At 42.1% G+C, this 22,584-nt stretch overlaps 3 protein-coding genes across 4 annotated transcripts in view; 1 reads left to right on the top strand and 2 right to left on the bottom strand.

Annotated features, from left to right (window-relative positions):
• Nucleotides 1-3,629, bottom strand: part of ATP7B (ATPase copper transporting beta) — a 77,543-nt gene extending 73,914 nt beyond the window's left edge. The window contains exon 1 of one of the 2 annotated variants that reach the window (XM_075919099.2): nt 3,285-3,629. Coding sequence is in view for 1 of the 2 variants with exons in the window: in XM_006124896.5 (XP_006124958.4) it covers nt 2,127-2,255 (129 nt within the window). In the remaining variant the exon portion in view is untranslated. Of the gene's footprint in view, nt 1-2,126; nt 2,304-3,284 lie in introns of those variants that run through there. The other variant, XM_006124896.5, reaches the window with a different exon arrangement.
• Nucleotides 3,630-3,724: 95 nt separating this feature from the next.
• ALG11 (ALG11 alpha-1,2-mannosyltransferase) lies at nt 3,725-13,080 on the top strand. Its single transcript, XM_075919101.2, has 4 exons — nt 3,725-3,860; nt 6,627-6,860; nt 7,641-8,572; nt 12,209-13,080. Exons 1-4 carry the CDS (start codon nt 3,823-3,825, stop codon nt 12,478-12,480), a joined length of 1,476 nt encoding a protein of 491 aa, XP_075775216.2. The 5' UTR covers nt 3,725-3,822; the 3' UTR covers nt 12,481-13,080.
• A 144-nt stretch (nt 13,081-13,224) lies between these two features.
• The window catches only part of NEK5 (NIMA related kinase 5), a 43,305-nt gene continuing 33,945 nt past the window's right edge, over nt 13,225-22,584 (bottom strand). Inside the window, exons 19-23 of the mRNA XM_075919100.2 lie at nt 21,930-22,053; nt 21,335-21,466; nt 17,228-17,368; nt 15,661-15,775; nt 13,225-15,175 (exon numbers count right to left, since the gene is read on the bottom strand). Of these exons, the coding sequence (XP_075775215.2) occupies nt 14,923-15,175; nt 15,661-15,775; nt 17,228-17,368; nt 21,335-21,466; nt 21,930-22,053 (765 nt within the window). The 3' untranslated portion in view covers nt 13,225-14,922. The remainder of the gene's footprint in view (nt 15,176-15,660; nt 15,776-17,227; nt 17,369-21,334; nt 21,467-21,929; nt 22,054-22,584) is intronic.

Raw genomic sequence — 22,584 nt, forward strand, 5'->3', positions numbered from 1 at the left:
AAGCATTCATGCAATCTATCTAGGCATGAGGCTCGACATGTGATTCAGCTCAATGATAACAGCACCCGGAGGGGTTTGCTGCTTGTCATTAGCAAAGCTGAGTGAGAGATGGCTAAGTCTGGGCAGTTAAACAATTCCACAGGCCTAAGTTGCATCCCAGGGATCCTGTCACAAGGAGAATACAGAGCTGAGTATCATCAGTATTCTGAATGTAGTGCAGCTCCACATCTCCTCATTATCTGCCCTAGCAATTTCTTGTTCATTTTGAGCAGGAAGAAAATATAAATTGGCCTCTGCTGTGCCTGCTCCACATACAAGAACTGTTGGAACAAAGGCACAATACCGCTAGCCACTCTTTTGGGCTTCTAAAATATAGACAGCTGGAAGTACTCCACACCAACTTCAGTCACTCCTAAAAAGCAGAGGTGTCCCAATAAAACCCACGATCAGTATTATCAAGGATAGCTGACAAATCTAACAACATAATCTTGGGTATTTCTATCCCCAAACTCAGTCCTAAACCAAACAGATCAAAATCTACATTGTCATGAATCAAGAAATTGACGTTTCCTACGACAGCCTTCCCAGTGATGGATCAAACTTCCCATTTGTGAAGCAAGTCGTCAGCCTCAAGTACGATTCTTGATTTAAGAAATTATCACAATAGCTGCCTTGAGGACAACAGGCATCCAGCCTCCCTGCACAGGGATGTGGTGACACATTTTACCAGCAATGGACCCAGTAGTTCTGAACTTTAATGGTTTATACCAGTCAGGAAAAACAGTGATCTAACTCACAAGTCCTGGCTCAGAGAACCCCTAACAGCTCCAGAATCTCAGTGAGCAAGACTGGCCAAAAGTATGACACAGAACAGCCATTTCTGTCTTTATGGAGGCAGACAGATCACTGATTCTATTCACAAAATAAACAGAAAGCTCTTCAAAATATAAAAAAATCCCTTGACTTGTAACATACTGGAAACAAAAGTTTCAGATGGGTAGCCGAGTTTGTTGTTTTTTAACTTTTTCCTATTACAGACTAAGGCTACGTCTACACTGGCACCCTTTTCCGGAAATGCTTAAAACGGAACAGTTTTCCGTCATAAGTATTTCTGGAAAAAGCACGTCTACATTGTCAGGATGCTTTTCCGGAAAAGCACTTTTTCCGGAAAAGCGTCCGTGGCCAATGTAGACGCGCTTTTCCGGAAAAAAGCCCCGATCAACATTTTCGCGATCGGGGCTTTTTTGCAGAAAAGACTACTGTGCTGTCTACACTGGCCCTTTCCAGAACAGTTTTTCCGGAAAAGGACTTTTGCCTGAACGGGAGCAGCATAGTTTTTCCGGAAAAACACTGACAATTTTACAGTAGATCGTCATTGCTTTTCCGGAAAAGCAAGCGGCCAGTGTAGACAGCTCGCAACTTATTCCGGAAAAGCGGCTGCTTTTCCGGAATAAGTGACCCAGTGTAGACACAGCCTAATAGTTTAGTAGCATTTTAAAGACTAACAAAACATGTACAGTGAGGATTCACTCATCTGCATCTGTCATGTGATACACTGCAGATACTACAATGGAGATGAAGACGTTTATCTTCAGCTTCACATAGGACCTTAGAAATTCTCTGCACTGCAACTGATTAGATTTTGCCATCTGTGTTTTAGCCAGTTTCACCCTTACTCCACTACAGGAAAGGTGTGGGATTCATTACCATTATTTCAGTGCAAGATTAATCTATATATAGCAAAAAAAACATACTAACTGTTCTGTGACAAATAACTAATGATACTTTGAAAACAGAAAGCACTATATAAACTGTAAGCCTACAGTCAAAATACTCTAACAACACAGCATTTCTAAGTGCAGGATTAAAGTCTTTGCTTGTAAATTCCCACATTTCTGCTTCATTTTCTCTTATTACTGAGTTATTAATTCGTTTAACATTCATTTATTTAAAAACCCATTTATAATACTGGAAACTGTCATTAAAATAGTTGTAGGCATTCCTGCCCCGCCATCTGCTGCTCTGTTAGTAACACAGAACCCAACACTACAACTTTGTTATGCCTTTTTCATCTTTTCAAACCATATACTTTTCAGTAAATCTGTGTTTCTCTCTGTGAACAGTACCTGAAAGACTCCTGATGAGAGGGTGCCCTTCAGAATCCTTTTCTGAGCATGCTTAGCCATTGTTGAGACAAAGCCAATGAGCGATCTTTCTCCAGCTTTGCTATGTAGTTTTTTTCTGAGTTGTTTCATTAATACAAGCCCACATTATGCCTGAGCCTATTAAAGTAAGTCACCTTATCTACAACTACGTCATCTTTGTGTCTTCTGCATTCATGAAAGTGAACCTAAGTTTATGGGGAGAAGTTCCCCTTCACATTCCATTTCATTTTTGACCTTTGGTCTGTGTACATTGTCTCTCAATGCAGACAAAATGGAAGCTCAAATAAAAAGATGACAATAACAACCAAAGAGTGACTAAAACACCCTTCATTGGAAATCATATCTAACAATTTGTGTGTCTATGTACAGTGGGAAGTAGACACTGGATATTCTGAAGTATACGTGCAATTAAATCTCAGTGTTAATGAGTTACATATGGACTTTGCCAGGAAACTATACCATTTGTTTGTTTAGGCTTATCTGGCAGGCAGCCAGAGATCAAGTGTAATTTGAAACAAGGAAAGCGAATATCATTTTGCCATTATGTGGAAATAATGCTTGTAAAAGATGACAATTAATATACAATGGAAATGTGATAAGAAAGAGGAAAATCTTGCATTAGGATCTGCTAATGTGTTTATGAATGCATAAGCAGAAGAGTCTGTGCTAACTACTAATGCAGAAGCAGGGCCAAAACAGGGTACCTTGCCTCTTTGGAGCTAATGGATTACTTCTAGCATAATTTCTTCTTTACAAGTAGTTTTTAATGGACTAGGGTCAAAACTTTGTTATTACCTTTTTAAAATCCTCATGTTTATTAATTTAAAAGGATGCTGTTTGTTTAAACAATATTTAATAATATTACCAGTTTCAGAAATATAATATGCCCATCAACACCACTCCACACCAACTTGGTTATATCTTTACTGACATAAAAAGACTGTTTTTTCCCCCCAAGAGAAACAGGATTTTCCCTTGTGATAAGTTCCCATGCATTAACTAAACCAAGTAGAACCCTGTCGTTGTAAAACACGTGCCCCTCCACCACATACAGTGCACGTTTCTGTGTCATTGCATATAAACCTGTGCAGCCCAGGCAGAGACATGCCTCTATCTTACCTCCACATTCAACACATTTCTCCTCCTTTGCACCCACCTTTGGGGTGGGGGGAGAACATCCCCAGTGGGGAAGTCAGTGGCCAGTAGTCCCTGACTGAGCAACAAACGCTATGGGAGGTGAGGGGTGGCATATAGGGGCTGCTTGGGGGCAGCTCTGCAGGTTACTGGGCCACTCCACCGCCAGCTCATAGACTTGGGCTGCGGCTGCCCAGCGATAACCGTGGAGCGAGGGAGCTGCGACCGGCGGGAGCGCGGAAGGGCCAATCACCAGCAGGACGCTCCTAAGCGGCTCCTCAAGCGCAAGGCGCAGCTGGGAGGACGGTCACCCGCACGCCTCGCCCACTTGAGACCACGCCCCTTCTCAGAGACACCTACCCCCTCCCCCCGTCCTAACGTTCTGACCCCGCCCACCATCAGCCCCGCCCCCTTCAAGCCCGACGCTCCTTGCGAGAGCCAATAGGGGAAGGCGCTGAGGTCAAGCCGCGCTTCCCGCGGCGCGATCGGTTCCGAGGTGAAAGGTTACGCGGCGTTGCCCAAGATGGCAATGGGGGGACTGTGTCTCTGCTCGCTGGTCAGGTGAGGGGCGCGCGAGCGGAAGTCGTTTCGCCGCCTCTGCCCAGAGCCCCTCCCCCGCCCGCCGTTACCCTCGCGCAGGGGAAGCGGCCGCTGCCTCGCCGTGTCTCCCGGCTCTGTCCGGCGCCCGTCCCGCTGCCGGCGGGCGAGGCCCGGGGAGCGCTGCGGCAGCGTCCGGCTGCGCCGTGTGCGGGCCGGAGCCTGCGGCTTCTCTCCATGGTGACCCTCCCGGGAGCTGGTAACTGGACTCCTGAGACCCTGCCGCTTCCTCCCCTCAACACCCCCCCCCCCCCAGCTTCTTCCCTTCCCTGCGGGCCTCCCTCTGCTTCGGCCTGGCAAGGGCATCGCCTGCAGGTAGGAGGCAGCGCCGACGGAGCTGGGGCTGGCGCAGGTTAATGGCAGGGCGCCTCCCTGCACCCCGTGGAGCCCGCTGCAAGGCCCCTTTTCCGCCAGACTTTCTGATTAAAAACTAAGCACCTGGGGACCATAAATAGCGCCCGGATACAGTCGCCCAAACTATAGGTGGCAACGCTAAATACAGACTCGGCAGCAACAGGAGGGGTTGGTTCTCCCATCGCTGCAGGGGATCCTCTCTCAGAACTGGCAGCTAGGTCAGTGTAAGAATTATCCCAGGGCTCCAGCCGGGTGGGACTACATCCCCCGAGGCAGGCACTTTTCACAGCCTTGGGTGGGGTAGGTCCTTGGCTCTTTGCTTTATGTCCATGATTTGTTTTTGTGGATACAGATGCGGATACAAATGTATCTGTGCAGAGCTTTAGTTAAGCTGACTTAACATTGTACTGCAGACCAGGCCTGATGCTCCTCGGTGCATAAGTCACCTGTCAGAATGGAACTTAGGCTCCCAAGTGACTTAGCCATTTTTGAAAATTTTACCACAAATTTCTTATGCGCTGTAGTCTGGAGGTGACATCTTGGTTTTTCCCACTTGCTCAGAAACACCACACAGAGATGGTTAACAGGGATGTGAATAGGTAACTGGTTACCTGGTAAGCATCACCCAGGGCCTGCTCCAGCCTGCCTCAGGATGGGGGCTGGAAGCCAACAGTGAGAGCAGCCTCAGGGTGGAGGCTGGGAGCCAGCTCCAGCAGCAGTCTCAGCATGGGGACTAAGTTCCAGCAGCAGCAGGAATATGGAATGCTGATTTTTGTCCTTAGCTTTCTCACTCATTTGTCAGATTTAGACAAGTCACTTAATAGTTCTGTACCTTAGTTTTCCCCATCTATAACATGGGCTTACACTGACTATGTAGATGCTTAGTTTGCTGTTGGTACAATAGTTTTATATCTTCAATAGAAAGTGGAATAAATTCATTGTACATTGTCCTGGCCCCACAGAGTTCATAATCTAGGGTTGGTGGTCTCCAACCTTTTTATGGCCAAGATCACATTCTGAATGTAAGGGTGACCCAGTATCTACCTTGCCCGTTGCACAAAGCCCTGCCCACTTCATCTTATAACCCCTTCTCTCTGTCTCTTGCTTTCCCCATCCTTACTCATTTTCATTGGCTTGGGGTAGGGATTTGGAGTTCAGGAAGGGGTGTTGACTGTGGGCTGAGGCCGAGGCGATTACAGTGTAGGAGGGGCTCCAGGCTGAACCTGGGGTAGGCAAATGGGGTACAGGAGGGGGGATATGAAAGGTTAACCCTAAACAGTTGATGCTTACTGATTCTGGTTAACCAGTTACCTGGGGGGGCCCACCATGGCTGGGACTGTTCTTGTCGGGAGCAGCCTCTATCAGCAGAGAATCCAGACACACAACAAGCAGGGGGCTGCTATCATGTCTGGAGCAGCTTCTGTCCGTGGGGAGTCCAGGAGCCCTATAGGCAGGGGCTGGATGCCAGCAGAACTAGGCTTTGGGTGCAGGAATGGATACTGTCTCTGAGAAGGGGCTCAGGGCTGAGGTTTGGAATGCAAGAAGGGACAGGGGTTGTGGTCTCCTACCATGAGCAACTCGCAGTTGGTGGCAAAGCGAAGTTGAGGCAAGTTCCCTGCCTGTCCCAGGCCCATGTCGCTCCCAGAAGGCCCCGGTCAGCAGGGGAGGAGGGCATGTGGCTCTGCGTGCTGCCCTTCTCTTGCTGCACCACTGCCCTCATTCACATTGGCCACTGGTCCTCGTTCACAGCCAATGGGAGCTGTGTGGGATCTGTGCTTGCCGGCAGGAACAATGTGCAGAAATTCCTGTCCTCTTGCATCCTCAACCAATGGGGCTATGCTGAATACTTCCGATATGGAGCCAAGGCAATCAGAAAGCCTGCCTTAGTAGCAGCCTCGTTCCACCAGCAGAGATCACAATAGACTGGGATACTCCTCAGGATTGACCAGGTCATCATGATTGACTGGGTGGTGATCACTGGTTTAGGTTATAAGAAGCTGTAACAGGTGGATGGAACAAACAGGTGAGGAGGAAGGGAAGGATGAAATAACCTGCCCTATCAGTATGTTTTTGCAATACTCTCTGGAGTCATGTCAGAGATAAATTTTGGAATTTTTACTTTTATTATAATTTTAGATCTCCTCCATAGCTTAGTTGTAATCATTTTTTCTGTTGTGGTCTTCCAAGCAGAGATTTGAAAACAAGCCAGTAATAAACTTGCCGTTAAAACAAGGTGCTGATATTAACTACCCTGAAAGAATATAACTCGAGAAATTGTCTTGGAACTATATGTTGTACTTATTGTATTTAGTCATTTTCTTAAAGATATTATTTTTTTAAATTATGTTTTAATTAAATTTCCCCTGCTTGTTCCAGGTTGCTGTGCTCATTGTTCATCCCTGGCCTGTTTCTAAGTGGAGCTTTATGTCTGTGTTTGGTTGTACTACTGTGGGGAATACGGCTGTGGGTACAACGAAGGAAAAATCAGTTGGCCTCAACAGGAAAAGATGGGAAACATCAGTTGGTTGTTGCATTTTTTCATCCGTATTGCAATGCAGGTGGTGGAGGAGAGAGAGTCCTATGGTGTGCTATTAGAGCCCTGCAGAAAAAGTAAGTGCACATGCATAGCAAAGGCAAGTTTATACTGAAACTTGATTTTTCCTGATACTTTGTGGTATTATGTATGCAATTTTTTAGCTTCCAATATACATTTGAGTAGATTATATCTAATCCAAAATTGCCTGAAGCATTCAAAATACTGCATCTAAAACCTCTTTTCCCTTGTGACACATTGATTGTCAAATATCCTGGCCTTCAAGTTGAATTTTACTGAATAACAACATGATTTCTTTTAGGGATCTAAGTAACTAATCGACTATTCCCCTCACCCCCACCACCGCTGCTTGTATCAAAGAGACAGCAAGGGGGGCAAGAGAACGGGGTTCTGGGAGGAGCCGGCTTAAAAAGATTAAGGCTTGAAACGCCATGTGGAGCTCCACACGGTGTTTCAAGCCTTGAAATCTTTTTAAGCCGGCTCCCATTAGCACTCCCTCATTGCAACCTTTGAAATGCACAAGAACGCCTGCTGGGGCTCCTGTACACTTCAAAGACGGAAAGCTGTGCTAGTCCTTATCGACTAATCATATAGTCAATGGAAATCCCATCGACTATTCGATCAGTTAATTAATTGAAAATTAACATCCCTGATTTCTTTTAATCAACCAAAAAACAACCATGCATTTTTGCAGATCAAATCATTGCAAGGCTCCAGAAATGCAGTTTAAGACCAAGACACAAAGTTTGTTGTTCTGGTAATTTTGAGAAGGAAATAAATCTCACTTGCATAACTTGACAAATATTTATAGAAATTCTTCACTGTACTTTTTTCAGGTACAAGGATGCAATATATATTGTCTACACTGGCGATAAAGATGTCACTGGAGAACAGATTGTAGAAGGTGCTTTCAGAAGATTCAACATCAAATTAACTCATCCTGTGAAATTTGTTTTTCTAGAAAAACGTTACCTTGTGGAAGCCTCTCTTTACCCCCACTTCACTTTGCTAGGTCAAAGCTTAGGGTCTGTGTTTCTTGGTTGGGAAGCTCTTATGAAGTATGTTCCCGATGTTTACATTGACTCAATGGGTTATGCCTTCACATTGCCTCTGTTTAAGTACTTAGGAGGTTGCCATGTTGGGTGTTATGTTCATTATCCAACTATAAGCACTGACATGCTTTCTGTGGTTAGGAGTCAGAATGCCAGATTTAACAATGCAGCCTTTATTACAAGGAATCCCCTTCTCAGTAAATTTAAACTCATCTATTACTACTTGTTTGCTTTTGTATATGGATTGGTTGGTTCTCGTAGTGATGTCATTATGGTTAATTCTTCATGGACCCTAAATCACATCCTTTCCCTCTGGAGATCTGGAGCTTGCACAAGTGTTGTGTATCCACCTTGTGATGTTCAGACATTCCTGGATATTCCATTACATGAGGAAAAGAGCACCACAGAATATTCCATTGTTTCTCTAGGACAGTTCAGGCCTGAGAAGGACCATCCTTTGCAAATCAGAGCCTTTGCTAAGTTCTTGGAAAAGAAGACTGTGGGGCAGCAGATCTTGCCAAAGCTCATCCTGATTGGAGGCTGTCGTAACCAACAAGATGAGCAGCGTGTAAACAGACTTAAAAAGCTTTGTGAAGAGCTAGGAGTTGAGAGAAATGTGGAGTTCAAAGTAAACATTCCATTTGAGGAACTAAAGAAATATCTGGCTGATGCAACTATAGGTCTACACACCATGTGGAATGAGCATTTTGGAATTGGTGAGTACTTTTCCTTGGCTCTAAGCAGCGTATGGATCTGAATTCAGGTGGGAGTGGTGACTTGCTTTATGAACATGAAGGAGACACACAAATAGTGCCTTGCTCTTTCCCCATTTGTGGAATGAAGTAAGACGAACAATACCTCTCTGTCGTGTATGCTGAATGAGACAAGCTTGCATCATAATGGAGGGACTGTTTACTTGGATGTGGCTTCCACAAGCTTAAACTAATGTAATCAGTCATTTCTAAACTATGGGCAGGTCTACATTGACATGGAGATCGATCTGGGGTTTGATTTAGTGGATCTATTAAGGACCCACTAAATTGACCGCTGATGGCGCCCCCTGACAACTCTGGCATTCCACAGGGTCATGAGAAGTAAGGAAAGTCAACATGAGTTTCTCCCATCCCCAGTGGGGACTCTGCAGAAAGTCGACTTAAGGTATATAGACTCCAGCTATGCTTTCTCGTAGATGGAGTTGTGTCTCTCTTAAGTCAGCTTTTTCTTGTTGTGCAGACCTGGCCTACATTAAACAAAAGTAGCAACTCACATGGTACAGGACCATGATATTCATAAAGCCTGTTTGTTCAGTTTAGAAGCTCACGGTATGTCTACACTGTCCATGTTACAGCACTGTGATTGTAATGTGGGCAGTGCAGTGACTCTTTAAAAATATTCTGCCCCCTTCATTAGGGGAGGTAGCTTCAGCACAAGGATTGCTGCTTCTAGTGATAAAACATTTATACTGGTGCTTTTCTGTGCTAATGTTTTTTGTTGCCTGGAAGGTGTGTTTTCACTGTCCAGTGTGTTTTAAACTAAGAGATGGGGGAAAGCCGATTGGTGCAGAGATGCACGTAAATCGGAGGGAGACTTCTCTTAGAGGAGACTCCGTTGATAGATATTCTTTAAGCTGTAGTCAGAAAGAGAGGAGGGGAGAGGACAAACCGTGGGCCAGAGCAGATAAGCAACTACATATAAAGGAATCCAGTGCATCAGGGAAGGGCAGACAAATAAGCAATGGCAAATTTTTAAAGTTCTTCACAAATGCTAGGAGTCTAATAAAATGGGTGAACTAGAGTACCTCGTATTAAAGGAGGAGATTGACATAATAGGCATCACTGAAACCTGGTGGAATGAGGAAAATCTGTGGGACACAATCAAACCGGGATATAAAATATATCGAAAGGATAGAGCAGGCCGGGTGGGTGGCAGAGTGGCACTGTATGTGAAAGATAATGTAGAATCAGATTAAATAAAAATATTAAATGAATCAACATGTTCCATAGAATCGCTATGGATAGTAATTACATGCTCCAATAATAAGAAATTAGTAGTAGGGATATATTACCGACCACCTGACCAGGACAGCGATACTGACATTGAAATGCTGAGGGAAATTAGAGAAGCTACCAAAATAAAGAACTCTATAATAATGGGGGATTTTAATTACCCCCATATTGACTGGGTATTTTATGGGGGATTTTAATTACCCCCATATTCTTGGATTGAGTTATCGTGGACAGTTCTCTGAAAACTTCCACACAGTGTGCAGCAGCGTCAAAAAGACAAATACGATGGTAGGAATTATTAAGAAAGGGATAGAAAATAAGACACAGAATATCTTACTGCCCCTGTATAAAACTATGGTACGCCCACATCTGGAATACTGTGTCCAGATGTGGTCTCCTCACCTCAAAAAAGATATTTTGGCCTTGGAAAGGGTTCAGAAAAGGGCAACTAAAATGATTAGGGGTTTGGAACGGGTCCCATATGAGGAGAGGTTAAAGCGACTGGGACTTTTCAGTTTAAAAAAGAGGAGACTGAGGGGGGATATGATAGAGGTATATAAAATGAGTTGTGTGGAGAGGGCGGATAAAGAAAAGTTATTTATTAGTTCCCATAATAGAAGAACTAGAAGACACCAAATGAAATTAATGGGTAGCAGGTTTAAAACTAATAAAAGAAACTAGTTCTTCACACAGCATGTAGTCAACCTGTGGAACTCCTTGCCACAGGAGGCTGTGAAGGCTAGGACTATAACAGAGTTTAAAGAGAAGCTAGATAATTTCATGGAGGTTAGGTCCATAAAAGGCTATTAGCCAGGGGATAGAATTGGTGTCCCTGGCCTCTGTTTGTCAGAGGCTGGAGAGAGATGGCAGGAGACAAATCGCTTGATCATTGTCTTTGGTCCACCCTCTCTGGGGCACCTGGTGCTGGCCACTGTCGGCAGACAGGATACTGGGCTAGATGGACCTTTGGTCTGACCCAGTATGGCCGTTCTTATGTTCACATCCCTGAATGACTAGATTTTTAGCACTGAAAGTGGCAGTATAGAAACAGCCATACTCTCACTAGCTGATAGAAGAATTTTCCTGTCATTCAATATCGATAGCTTTTCTGTTGCTTCTTACAGTTTTCATTCTCTTTCTTTGCCTATTCTTTCTTCTCACTTCCCTCAAGTCTTTGTTTATGATATCCACTTGGTTTCCACATGTGAAAATCTGTTTTTGTCTTCCGTTCTTGCCTTTCCCCATTAGATTTCTCCCTTTACTAAAACTGCTGTGACGTTTCAGTCATGCTTCCATTTTGTTGGGATAAGGGGATAAAAATTGGCATCAGTGTCAATTGTAACATAGTTCACTGCTTTCTTTTAGGATTGTGCAGTGATGAAAAATGCTAGTCTAGACTGAGTACTTAGAAGTACCTTCAATATCTGTAAGCTTTTCTAATTGTCCATCAAATGAATTCTAGTCCTGGCAGATCACAAGATAGTGAACTTCTAAATCCACAAGTATCATTTTGCTCATTTACACACACACACACCACACCCTCCCCTCTCCAAAGGCTGCCATAACACGTATACACGCCACTTGATTGTGGACCAAAATTGCAGGATCATTTAGCAGCTCACCTTTCAGGGCCTTTTATTTTTAGAAAATATGATTACAAGCTTTGGGATATAGTTATAGCATTATTTTCTACCTCTGGCAGTTTTTGCACTAGCAGCATTTAAAATAGTTAGAACTGCAACAATGCAGTAATCAGAATATCTTTTGAGGACTGGTGTGTAATATTTGGTGATCATATACAAATGCTATTTATCATTTAATTCCAGCACTTTTGTAGTCTTTGAAAGTGAACTATTGGACTTGAGCGGTCATTAGTCCCTTGGGTTAGCAATGCCTAGTGCAGTGCAACCTTTTTTCTATACACCTTCTTCCCCCTTCACCTCCGAAAGAAATTTTGATGACACCATTTTAAAAAACTGTTATCTTTCTAGAAAATTTTGCAGGATTGATATGGAAAAACAAACAGAAAACTGGTTTTCCAGTCTCCCTCTGTTCACCACCAAAAAACTGAGAGCAAACAGTTTTGTTTTCAGTAAAACTTCATTTTTATCCAATTAGCTGAAATCTTCATCTTTTTAGTTGCCAAAAAATTATGAACATTTTGGTGTTGGTTAATTATTGAAAATATTTTGAAATTTGTTCACTGAACCCATTACAAAATGTTGAGAAGTATCTATTTTGGAAAAAAAAAATCACTGGGAAAAAATGCTTCCACCGAACGAGTCCCGCTAGCTCTATGAACATTTGAGAATTGTATTTTTAATAACACATTTTGTATCTTTCCAGGAATAGTTGAATGTATGGCAGCTGGCACAATTATTCTGGCTCACAATTCTGGTGGTCCCAAACTAGATATTGTGGTACCCTATGAAGGACATATTACAGGATTTCTAGCAGAAAATGAGGACGATTATTCTGAGGCTATGGCTCATATCCTTTCCTTATCTCCTGAAAAGAGGCTGAAAATCAGAGAAAATGCTCGTCAGTCTGTGAACAGATTTGCTGACCAAGAGTTTGAAGTTGCATTCTTATTGTCTGTAGAACCGTTATTTAAGTAATTGTCATTTGTGTACATGCATAAAGTTATTGTGTATATATATGCCACAAATATTTTTTTAATCTATGATATCATGGTGCAATAAAGAGATCCTATACTTCTATTAGGACATCGGTTCTCTGCATTTAAGGATTTTTATTAGGGGAGAAAGGAAATCCCATTCCATGAAACTTAACTTTCTTTTTCCAGTGAACTTACAGGGCACTGCTAGACTTACTACATGTTTAATATTTTCTCACGAGTTAGTAGAGTAGCACATGGAATGGCCTCATATTTAGTTCATTTTAAAGTTGATGGATTTGGGTTTTTTTGGGAAGACTTTGCTAAAATCAGTCTGTTTTCCCTGCCTGTTATTTGGCAAGCTACAGTGGAGGGATTCTGTTTTTAAAGATTAACACTTTGCTGTAGCAATTTTTTTCGTAAGAATCAGATGCTTAAGACAAATATCTCTCCAGTATTCATGGTAAAACACTATTTTGAAGTGACATATTCACTTGCTCTCAGTACAAACTGTCATGATGAATGCTCATTTGTATTTCTGCTGCAGCCCTTAATAGGGTCAGATCCTCACTGAAATTTTAAATAAATCTACCTGTTTTTATATTAGGTATCTTCCATTCACAAGGTAAAAGAAAAGTTTACAGTTTTGTTTACAGGTTTCTTTGCTTGCATTTCCTAACATTTGTCTCAAATGGGATTAAACCTACTATTTTGCAGCCTCAGCTATTATGTTCACTAAGGGTTAATCTTACAGTGTCCTTAATACAAGGACCTTTGCTCCTTTTTTAACAGCTGCCCTTATTGTAACATTTTTCTTTCTCTTAAGGACAACTTCTTTTCTCCTATCCTCCTGGGTATTTTCTTAAAGAAAATTGAAAAGTTGATCAGATAAGTCCATATTTGTGATTCAGCGGAATAGGCTTTCACTGCTGCCTCATGTAACATGGAAGCAATCTAAGGGTATGTCTAGTCTAGAAACCTCTTTTGAAAGCAGCGTTTTCAAAAGAGCTCTCGAAAAAGCCTCTTTTAAAAGAGATCATCTAGACAGCCACAAGGGTTTCGAAAGAGAGCACCCAGGGAATCTGGACGCTCTCTTTCGAAAAACCACTGTTAGCGTTCAAGAACGCTTTTTTTGAAATAAGGCATTCTTCCTGGTAAAAGTAGGTTTACCAATTTAAAAAAAAAAATGCTGCGTTTTCGATTTAATTTTGAAAGAACGTGACAGCAGTCTAGATGGTGAAGTTTTTTTTAAAAAGGCCACTTTTAGAAAAACTCAGTAGTCTAGACACACTGGTAAAACCATTGAAGAAGTAGACTTCTGCTTTGAACAGAAATGCCTAGCTTGCTATAGGCTACCATAGGTTTTTTTATATTTTAGCTAAGTGAAAGGAAAAAACTATTGATCAGTTTTTTTATTTATGCTCCTTCTACTTAAATAGTATCCAGAACAGCTTATATCTAAAATTTGAGGGGACTAAAGGAAAATAGCAGCTGGAATAGCTCTGTCATATTTTATCCTCTTCTAGCTGTCTTTTTTTTTTTTTTTTTTTTTTGGCACATAATGGCACTTCTAATTAGAAATTGATACACATAACACCCTAGTGGTACCAGTAAACTTTGCTGCTACAGGATAAACCTCTCTGAACTGGGAAACTCTGATCCAGCAACATCTGTGGTCCTACTGGATCACAGATGTTGCTGGACCAGGGAGCCCCAGAAGCCCTACAAGGCTGGCAGCCCTGCCAGGTCTTGCACAGAGGGGCTAGCGTTGACCTTCCCTGGTCTGGCAAACTTGACCGGCGCAGATCGCCTGACCCCCGCTCTTCTGGGTTACAATCTACTCGCCTGTGGCAAGTAGATTGTAACCCAGAAGAGCGGGGGTCAGGCGATCTGCGCCTGTGGCGAGTAGATTGTATTATTTGTCAAGCCCTGATCATTATAAAATAGCCTAAGTGTAAATGATGCTATATATAATAAGAGCTGTGCAAATCTAGCTTACTAGCAAGAGCTACAAGCTGTATAGGACAACATATGACTGGAAAGCTTCACAGAACAGATGGATTTGGGGGAAGAGAGCTAGGGGAGTGGGCCTATGACAACTGGAAGAGTACACTTTATTCATTTAGAATAGTTAGGAATGTACTAAAGAGTGGATAAAGAGGCAGAATTGACAAGTAAAGATGCAAGCAGGAGCTGACTTTGCTTTTCATTCTGGTATGAGACTTAAGAAAAAACATTAAGTTTAGCTACTTGAATAAATGGCCTGATTGTCAAAAGTGCAGCATGCCCAGCAGCTCGCATTTGCTTCAGATGAGTGCCCACAGGTGCCTAAATACAGATTGGGAACCTAATTCCAGGCACCTGTTTTTAAAATATTAGCCCTGTTATCGCTGTATCTTCCATCAACTTATGAAAGTCTTGAAGCAGCAGACAGCCTCCTATTTTATCTGATTGTTGCTTCCTGACTGCCTTCTCCATTACATGTGTCAGCAATAAATGGATCAGTGTTATTATCTAAAACCTCATCAGGTTTCCCATGAATTTCACTAGCTGAGCTTGCTTTCTCTTCTTCTGGTTTGTCTTTGTTTGCTGATTGGATTGGCACCTCTCTGACTTCCTCTGACATAGAAGTTATCACTTTTTCTAGTGATTCCACCAGCTCATCCCTCAATTCATCTTCAGATTCTTCAAAATTCCTACAATGTTTTAAACCGAGAAAATGGATGTTAGTTAAATGTGTCACTTATTAGCTGTCCTACTCTCAAAGCCCATAAAATATCAATTTAAAAATATTTTGTGAGGTGTATAAAAACTGGGTATGAAATTTAAATATTTTCCTGCCCCCATTCTCTCTTACTCTTCAGCTCCTCTAAAACTCCAATGTAAATGATGTGGAGTCAGCCAATGTTATTTTCTATATTAATGGTGTAGAAAGCATTAGTATCAGCATTTTCAAGAACTAAGTTAAGTTGACCTAATTCTGCAGTTTAACAAGACGTAAAATCCAATTTGGTGCTAATACTTTCTTTGTTTAATTATACCATGAAAAGTCAAAGGGAGAGAGGATTTTGTTTTAAATGACTTAGCCTCCTGGGTCAATTTTCATTAGAGAAGAAATCTGTCCATTTATAGCTTTTTCCTCTTCTGGAGTAACTTTATTTTATCAACATCAGTGACTTACGTGTCATCATCATCAGATCTTGGCTCAAGTCCATTTTCATCAGTATCAAGAGTGGAACTTGATTCAGCTTTATCCTCATTATTCTCCTTTGGCAACCCGAGTGTTATTGTCCCTTCTGGAGAAGGGGGACAAAAGGTACTTTTTATAAATATAAAAATAAAATAATTGATAAGCGTACATAAAATATTTAATATCACTACAGAAATTCTTTGGATTTTAACAAGATCCTTTCAATATAAATAGCAGGCTGCTCTTGCTATTCACAGAAATATTTATATAGGTATAGCTCCCTGATCATGTTTACTTTCTAACACAAAACCTAGGGTGCAGAGGACAACCTCGATCTGAAAGTATAAAGTTTTAAAGTTGCCCTGATGTTGCTTAAGAGCCTTATTTGCAAATATCCAACTGTAAATAATGTGACTGTTTGGGTACCAAAGTATTTAATGTGAGCAAAGTTGGCAGAATTGGGTCTTAAGTCTGATTTATTAGGCTTAATAGCAAAGATAAATCATCTAAAAGTTTGTGACACTGTTACAGCACTCACTCTGGCTTGTTGAATATAGATAGTGAGGTCTTACTCTTAACAGATTTGAACCAGGCTAGCTATAGGGAAGGAACAATATTGTCAGGATGGTGTACTTTTTAAAATAGCCTGATGTGCTGAGAGAGTGCATACATGTTAATTAGCCAGGGAGTACTGATTGTGTAACTTCAAATGAAGTTTTCCTTATAATCCATTTAAAATGCTGATGTTTGACACATGCAAATGAACTGGTTTTAAAGGCCTGCCTCTAATTGTATGTTCAGTTAATTTGCATTGGAGCATGCAAAACATACTTATTTCCAATTGCACTAATAAGGTTATGAAAATTGGTTTACACTTACAATGTACATTAGAACTTTGTGCTGTTTCTTTTTTCTTTTTTAAAAACATCACACTTAATGGTATGCTGTAACCTGACTGATTAGGGCTCAATGCTGATATCTTATATATAGAACTGTATACCATGTTCAGTCAGGCAAAGTCAATTATTGTGCTCATTCCAGGATATGCTATCTTTTGTTAAAGATCTATAGCAATTTATGTTCATGTATCCAAAACCAGGATGCAGCGTGTAATGTGTGGAAGATTGTCTTGAAAAATGTTCATTACTAGAGGTAGGTTTGTTTTTTCCCCTACCGTGGTTAAGTTTGTATTCTAATCTAGTTCTTGTCCTTTGACAAAATGAAACTGATTAATTTGTCAAACTAAGACTGGATAGAAAAAGCATGCTGGCTCTGAAGTAAAATTCGGTGGCAGTCATAATACCGTCTGGATTCCTACCTCTAAAATACTAATCATCTACTAAATGACTGAACCCCTCTCTTCTGTCTTAATAGTTTGCCAAGTGGCTAAAATATTTTCACACAAGTCGACTGCCATCTACAAAAAGAACAGTATAATCAAAGAAAAACTCCCTCTGAAGATGCTGAACGTCTTGATAGCTTATTTCCATCTCCATCATCAAAATATTTAGTAAAATTAATGACTCATCCTTATAATTTACAATAATAAGTATCCTACCAGATTCCTCTTCAGTCCTGCCAAAGGAGCCATTAGACAGTTCTGCTTGTGCTAAGATATTCAGCAGTGTTCTCGGTGCTTCTTTTTTCCACTGTTTCCTGGTTTTTGGGATTTCTTCAAACATGACATTAACCTGGCCAGCTAGGAAACAGGAGGAACATCAGGTCACACTGCACATGATAAAATGTGACAGTGACTTAGCATTATTGCCATTTTCCCTTGTCAACTTCAGAATTTTCATTTTTTGTGGAGTTTTTCATTTATTTGGCTCTTTAAGTAGCCAACTGCTTTCCTTGTGGGATTTTCCTTTTCTAAGCAGACTGCTTTAGCTGCAATATTTGATGTGACTGGTATTGCAAGGAAGGCCTGCTTCTGGAGTATCTGCTACCAAAGTTTCTAATGATCAGTTAACACTTTTTGTTTCTAAGACAAAAAAAATAGGATTAAATACTTTGCCCTTGTTATAAAGTATTACTGCAAGAATTATTACATTTTCAATAAAGCAAAATAGCCTTCTGCAATTCTAACCTTATGTAAGCAGGCGCAACTCCATTGACTAATTCCTGATCTCTTTCTCACTAGTGCATTAATGGCTGAGAGAGCTGCAAAGAAGGGTGTCCCTAATAGGGATATAAAATCCAGTTTAGTTAGTTAACCAGTAAACATTAAGTTCAACTAGTTAACTGATTAAATGGGGGGTGGGAGGCGCGCTGGGCTGCAGGGACCTGGCAAGGCTGGAGCAGCTCTCTTCCTGCAGCAGGCCACTGGGTAACTGTTACCCAGTAAGTATCACTCATTACCTGATAAGCATCAACCTTAATCAGTTAACCGTTAACATCCCTAGTGCCCCACATGTATAATCAAAGATAGGAAACAAAAAGGGATGGTGCAGTCCCTAAATCTACGTACACTGGAGAGGAGCAAACATGTTTTAGCTCCAATCTCTGAGGCTCATGGAAGCCCTTCCATGCTAGTTCCAGGCAGCTGTGAGGCTGCTGGGACACTCTATCCTAACATTTACTGGCATAAAGTACCCTAATAACTGTACTGCACACTTAGAGATCCCTTGGAGGTTCTTCAGTAAGAAGCCTGCATGTGGAGGGGAAGTGAAGCCAGCACACGGTGTAGTGGTGCTGGTCTTCCCCTGGGATATACCAGAAGCTACAGGATAGTTCTATGCTTCTCTTATACACCCCTGCACTCAATTTACCCTGTCACTAATCCTTGCCGCTGGAGGAGAGATGATAGGAGGTCTTGAAGCCTTGAAAAACTGCTGCTATCTTTGCCCTCGGGTGAGTGTTTTTGTGGAGAAGGATATAGCTAGTACTGCTACAAGTTGAATCTCATAATCTGGACTTCCCTCTTATCTGTGGTTGCTTTGAGGCTGGAGCACTTACAAGGAATAGCCAGGGGTCCCACACTCAACAACTCCTTCACTGTGTTGCAAATAGCTCATTTGTGGCATTTAAGCTCAGGGATGGAGAGAAGCAGGGATATGGGATGCTTGGGGAAAGGGAGTGGGACCCCCAAACCTCTACCCACACTCCATCAATTCTAGCCCCACAGCCAGTAGCAACAGAGGGGCCGACAATGACCTACACTAGTCCTGCAAATTCTCTAGTTTGGGAACAGTTAGGTACTGGTCAGGAAGGTCCAGCCTGTATTTATTGAGTACCATAATGATGTTTAGCCCTGTACAAACTTAGGAGTCTGCCAGAACAAACTTGAACTCAAAATCACACACAATCTGTATAGTTTACAGTTTCTCTGTCCATCTGTCTGTTCAAGGATTCCTCCTACATAAGAGCTAGGACCACGTATACAACTTCCTCTTATCATAATTTAAAGCAAGGTCAGAGTTTGGTTGTACCAGGAAAATGGGATGTGCCTGGAATGGGATTGCTTCTCATAAAATCATACAAAAAAGAGAGAGAATCACGAGAAAGGTGAAAGGGGCTGGCTTGGGGAACCCCTCCCATCCAGGACTGCCCTAGCTCCAAGCCTCCCACCCCCCAGGTGCTCTTTAGGGAGGATGGAGGTACTGAAACTCCCCCTCCCCCTGATTTGTACAGGAACATTGCTGGTTGTTCTCCTTCGTCAGGGATGAGGGGAAAGTGGACAGTTTGCTGCATTCCTCACTTTGGAGTGCAAGGAACACATGAACCTGGAGCTGCCCCAGCTGGGGGACATGCACCCCTCCCCCAGCTGTGCCTGCTGGCGCTGCTGTTTCCATGGAGAGGCGCTTCTCACCTGGCCCCAACCTTCAGCAGTGAGAGAGGACTGGGGTATTCCTCTCTTCCCAGGGCAGTCTACATACTGAACCCCAGCCCCACCCCAGTGCAATGATTTAAATGAAAAATGTACATTTTTGTTTTACTTAAAAAAAAAAAAAAAGTTCCCTCTAAGCTGCACAGCTATTTTCTGAGCCCTGCTCACAGGTTGAAAGCTACTGTGCAGGCAGGGAACTCAGCTGACCAGCGGTGGGGGTAGGATGTCTGTAAGCAGCAGCTAAACAGAGCTGCACTTCTTGAACTGAAGAGCTTCCAGAGCACATAAGCAGGCAATATAAGCAGGAAATAAGTGGCAGGGGGGAGGGAGGGAGTAATTAATAGGCTTGGGTGGAAGTCAGAGGGCAGGGGAGTTTGGAGAGTCCTATCTGCCAGAGGGGGGGGGGGAGAGAGAGAGAGATACCCATCAGTCTCTTCAACCCTCCTGGGCTGGGAAGGGGGAGGTAAGGAGCTGACTGCTTGGGGGTGGTGGGTGTGAGCTGGCATCTGTGCAGTGAGGTGGAGGCAGGGGTATCCTGACTCACTTGCTGCAGTCCTCTCTGGTTGGCTGGGTGGGAGAGAGGTGGAGAAAGCAGGCTGCATGGGAGTTGTGTGTACCTGGAGGATTTGCATGATTGCATTTCAAACAAAGTTTACATAGCTATTAATGGCTTAAGATAAAAAAGAAAAAGTTTATTTTAACAGATTTTTTTGAAGTGTTGCAGATATCTAAAACTCTGAACTTAACGATTTTTTAAAATCCTGTGTTACTAATCAACACATGAAAAATTGTATTGCATTAAGGCCAGATCTTTGCTATGTGGTCAAAATCTGGGTCTTGTGAGCCAGGAGTAGCAAGTACTTGGTGTGATGCTAGCTTTGTAGGATAAAACCTTATTTGCAAGCTCTTTGAAACATGCATCTGTCAACAAACCCTAAAGCCAGAATCTGGGGCTTCTACTCTTCCTCAGGTGGAACAAGGCTAATTCCCTACTTTGTACAGCACCTTTGTAGTCACTAAGGGTACATCACAGCAACTAGACACAGGTGTCTTGTTTTAATGTAGTTTCTTCCACACATACAGACTGCTTAAAATAAAATGTGTGGGTGTGTTTTGTTTGTATTGGCAGTGCACATCCACACACACTCTCAATTTTGGTGTTGCACATAAGAAATTTCAACCTGCCAGAGCAATGCCAGGTAAATCTTCAAGTAGTTACTATACAGACAGACTAAATCTTCAGTCAATGCAAGAGTAGCAGTGTTTTAGTGTTTTCCACAACACTAAATAGCAAGCCCCTGGACAACTAGGGATTAAAGTTCTCAGGGCAGTTCCATGACAGTCTCTTCAGCTGGGAGAATGGTGGCTATAAAATTGGGCTGAGGCCAGGCTTTAGTTGGGCCTCAGCCCAACAGCCAATATTAGCTATGCAGGTTTTCACCCACAATGAATTAGGATTAAATTGCACCCATAACTGCCAGAGCATCCGCCTCTGAAAAGATGGAGCACAACAGCCACTTCCCTATAGAAGGGTGCAACAGGCACTCGGCCATCTCACATTATATTTCTATGTATCAGTGCAGAAACAGGAGCAGGACCATGACTCCATCCCTACTTCACTGACAAAAGGTGGAAAGTAGCATTCTCCCCATTTTACACACACATTAGAACAAATGGGAAATTATTATATCTTTTGACTGGATATGTGATCGTTCATAACAGCACGAATATTCTGCTGTGAAATTCACAAATCTAAATACTTGTTTAAATGTCTATAACCAGTTTGGCTGGATTAATTTGGTCTTTTTCCACACACAGTAAAAAGCAACAAATTCATACCACATTCACTTTCAGGCATTGTAGAGCAGACAGATGTGACATCTGCCTCAGCTAGAAAATCCAGGAGAGTCTGCGGGGCTCTAGCTTCCCATTGTTTTCTGTTTGCTACGGCATTATCTACAGTGCCAGCCTCTGCAGGACAGAAAAGAAGAAATAAATATTTCATGCTCCTTTAGACAGATGTTAGTATGATTCTAACCACGACATATATTGGAAACAAATCCTGTAAACAAGGATCCCCTATAATGAGAGTCACTGATTGAATTTGAGTGTAGCTACTAATTAATTTCCACTATCAATATATTCACTTGCCCTATGGTTCCCTAATGCCTTGTCAACACTACTGTGGGCTATTGACCTAGGTTATGCAACTTCAGCTATGCTAGTTACATAGCTGAAGTTGACGGACTTAGGTCTGCTCACTGCAGTATCTTCACAGTGGTAAGTCAACAGCTTACGTTCTCTCACCGACTCTGCTTACTCTTCTCATTTTGGTAGAGTACCAGAGTGGATTACGCTATACTAAATGTGATACATCAACCCCTGTGGATCAATCACTGCCCATCATTCAGTGAAAACATGCCCTAAGTAATACCTGCTTCCTGAAAGCATAGTTCTTTCAGAGTATTTTGTGTGTGATCTTCAGAGATCTTCATCCATTTCTCCTTAAGATTCTGACCATCCTCAAAAGCTAATGTATCATTAAGTTTCTCTGGTTCCTGAAACAAAACAGATTTTAGTAAAAAACAGAAAACACAAATATTGGACAGGGACTTCATTCCCATTTTCATTGATTCCTCTGCCTCCACCCCCCCACTCCCCAAATGTTTTCAGGTGCACGGGCAGATTGAAACAATCACATAATATGAAAAGTGAAAATGCAGCAGTAATTTCAGAAGACACATGGTTATTTGTAAAACACTAGTTTGCAAGAGGCATACCAAATATGTAGGAAGATATGTTGGTGGAGTGATGCCTAATACATATTGTGTGTTGCTTTTAAAAAGAGTTCTATGTTCAGATGTTGTTTAAAAAAAAACAAAACACATAACCACATCAATCTCCTTATATCATCTAAAGTGACATTTCAGTTACTTCCAAACACAAAGGGCTCGTCTACATTGGCCCCTTTTCCGAAAGGGGCATGTTAATTTCAGTGATCGTAATAGGGAAATCCGCGGGGGATTTAAATATCCCCAGCAGAATTTAAATAAAAATGTCCGCCACTTTTTTCCAGCTTTTAGAAAAGC

The sequence above is a fragment of the Pelodiscus sinensis genome, chromosome 1, assembly GCF_052426305.1.
Source record: "Pelodiscus sinensis isolate ZL-2025 chromosome 1, ASM5242630v1, whole genome shotgun sequence".
NCBI classification, from domain to species: domain Eukaryota; kingdom Metazoa; phylum Chordata; order Testudines; family Trionychidae; genus Pelodiscus; species Pelodiscus sinensis.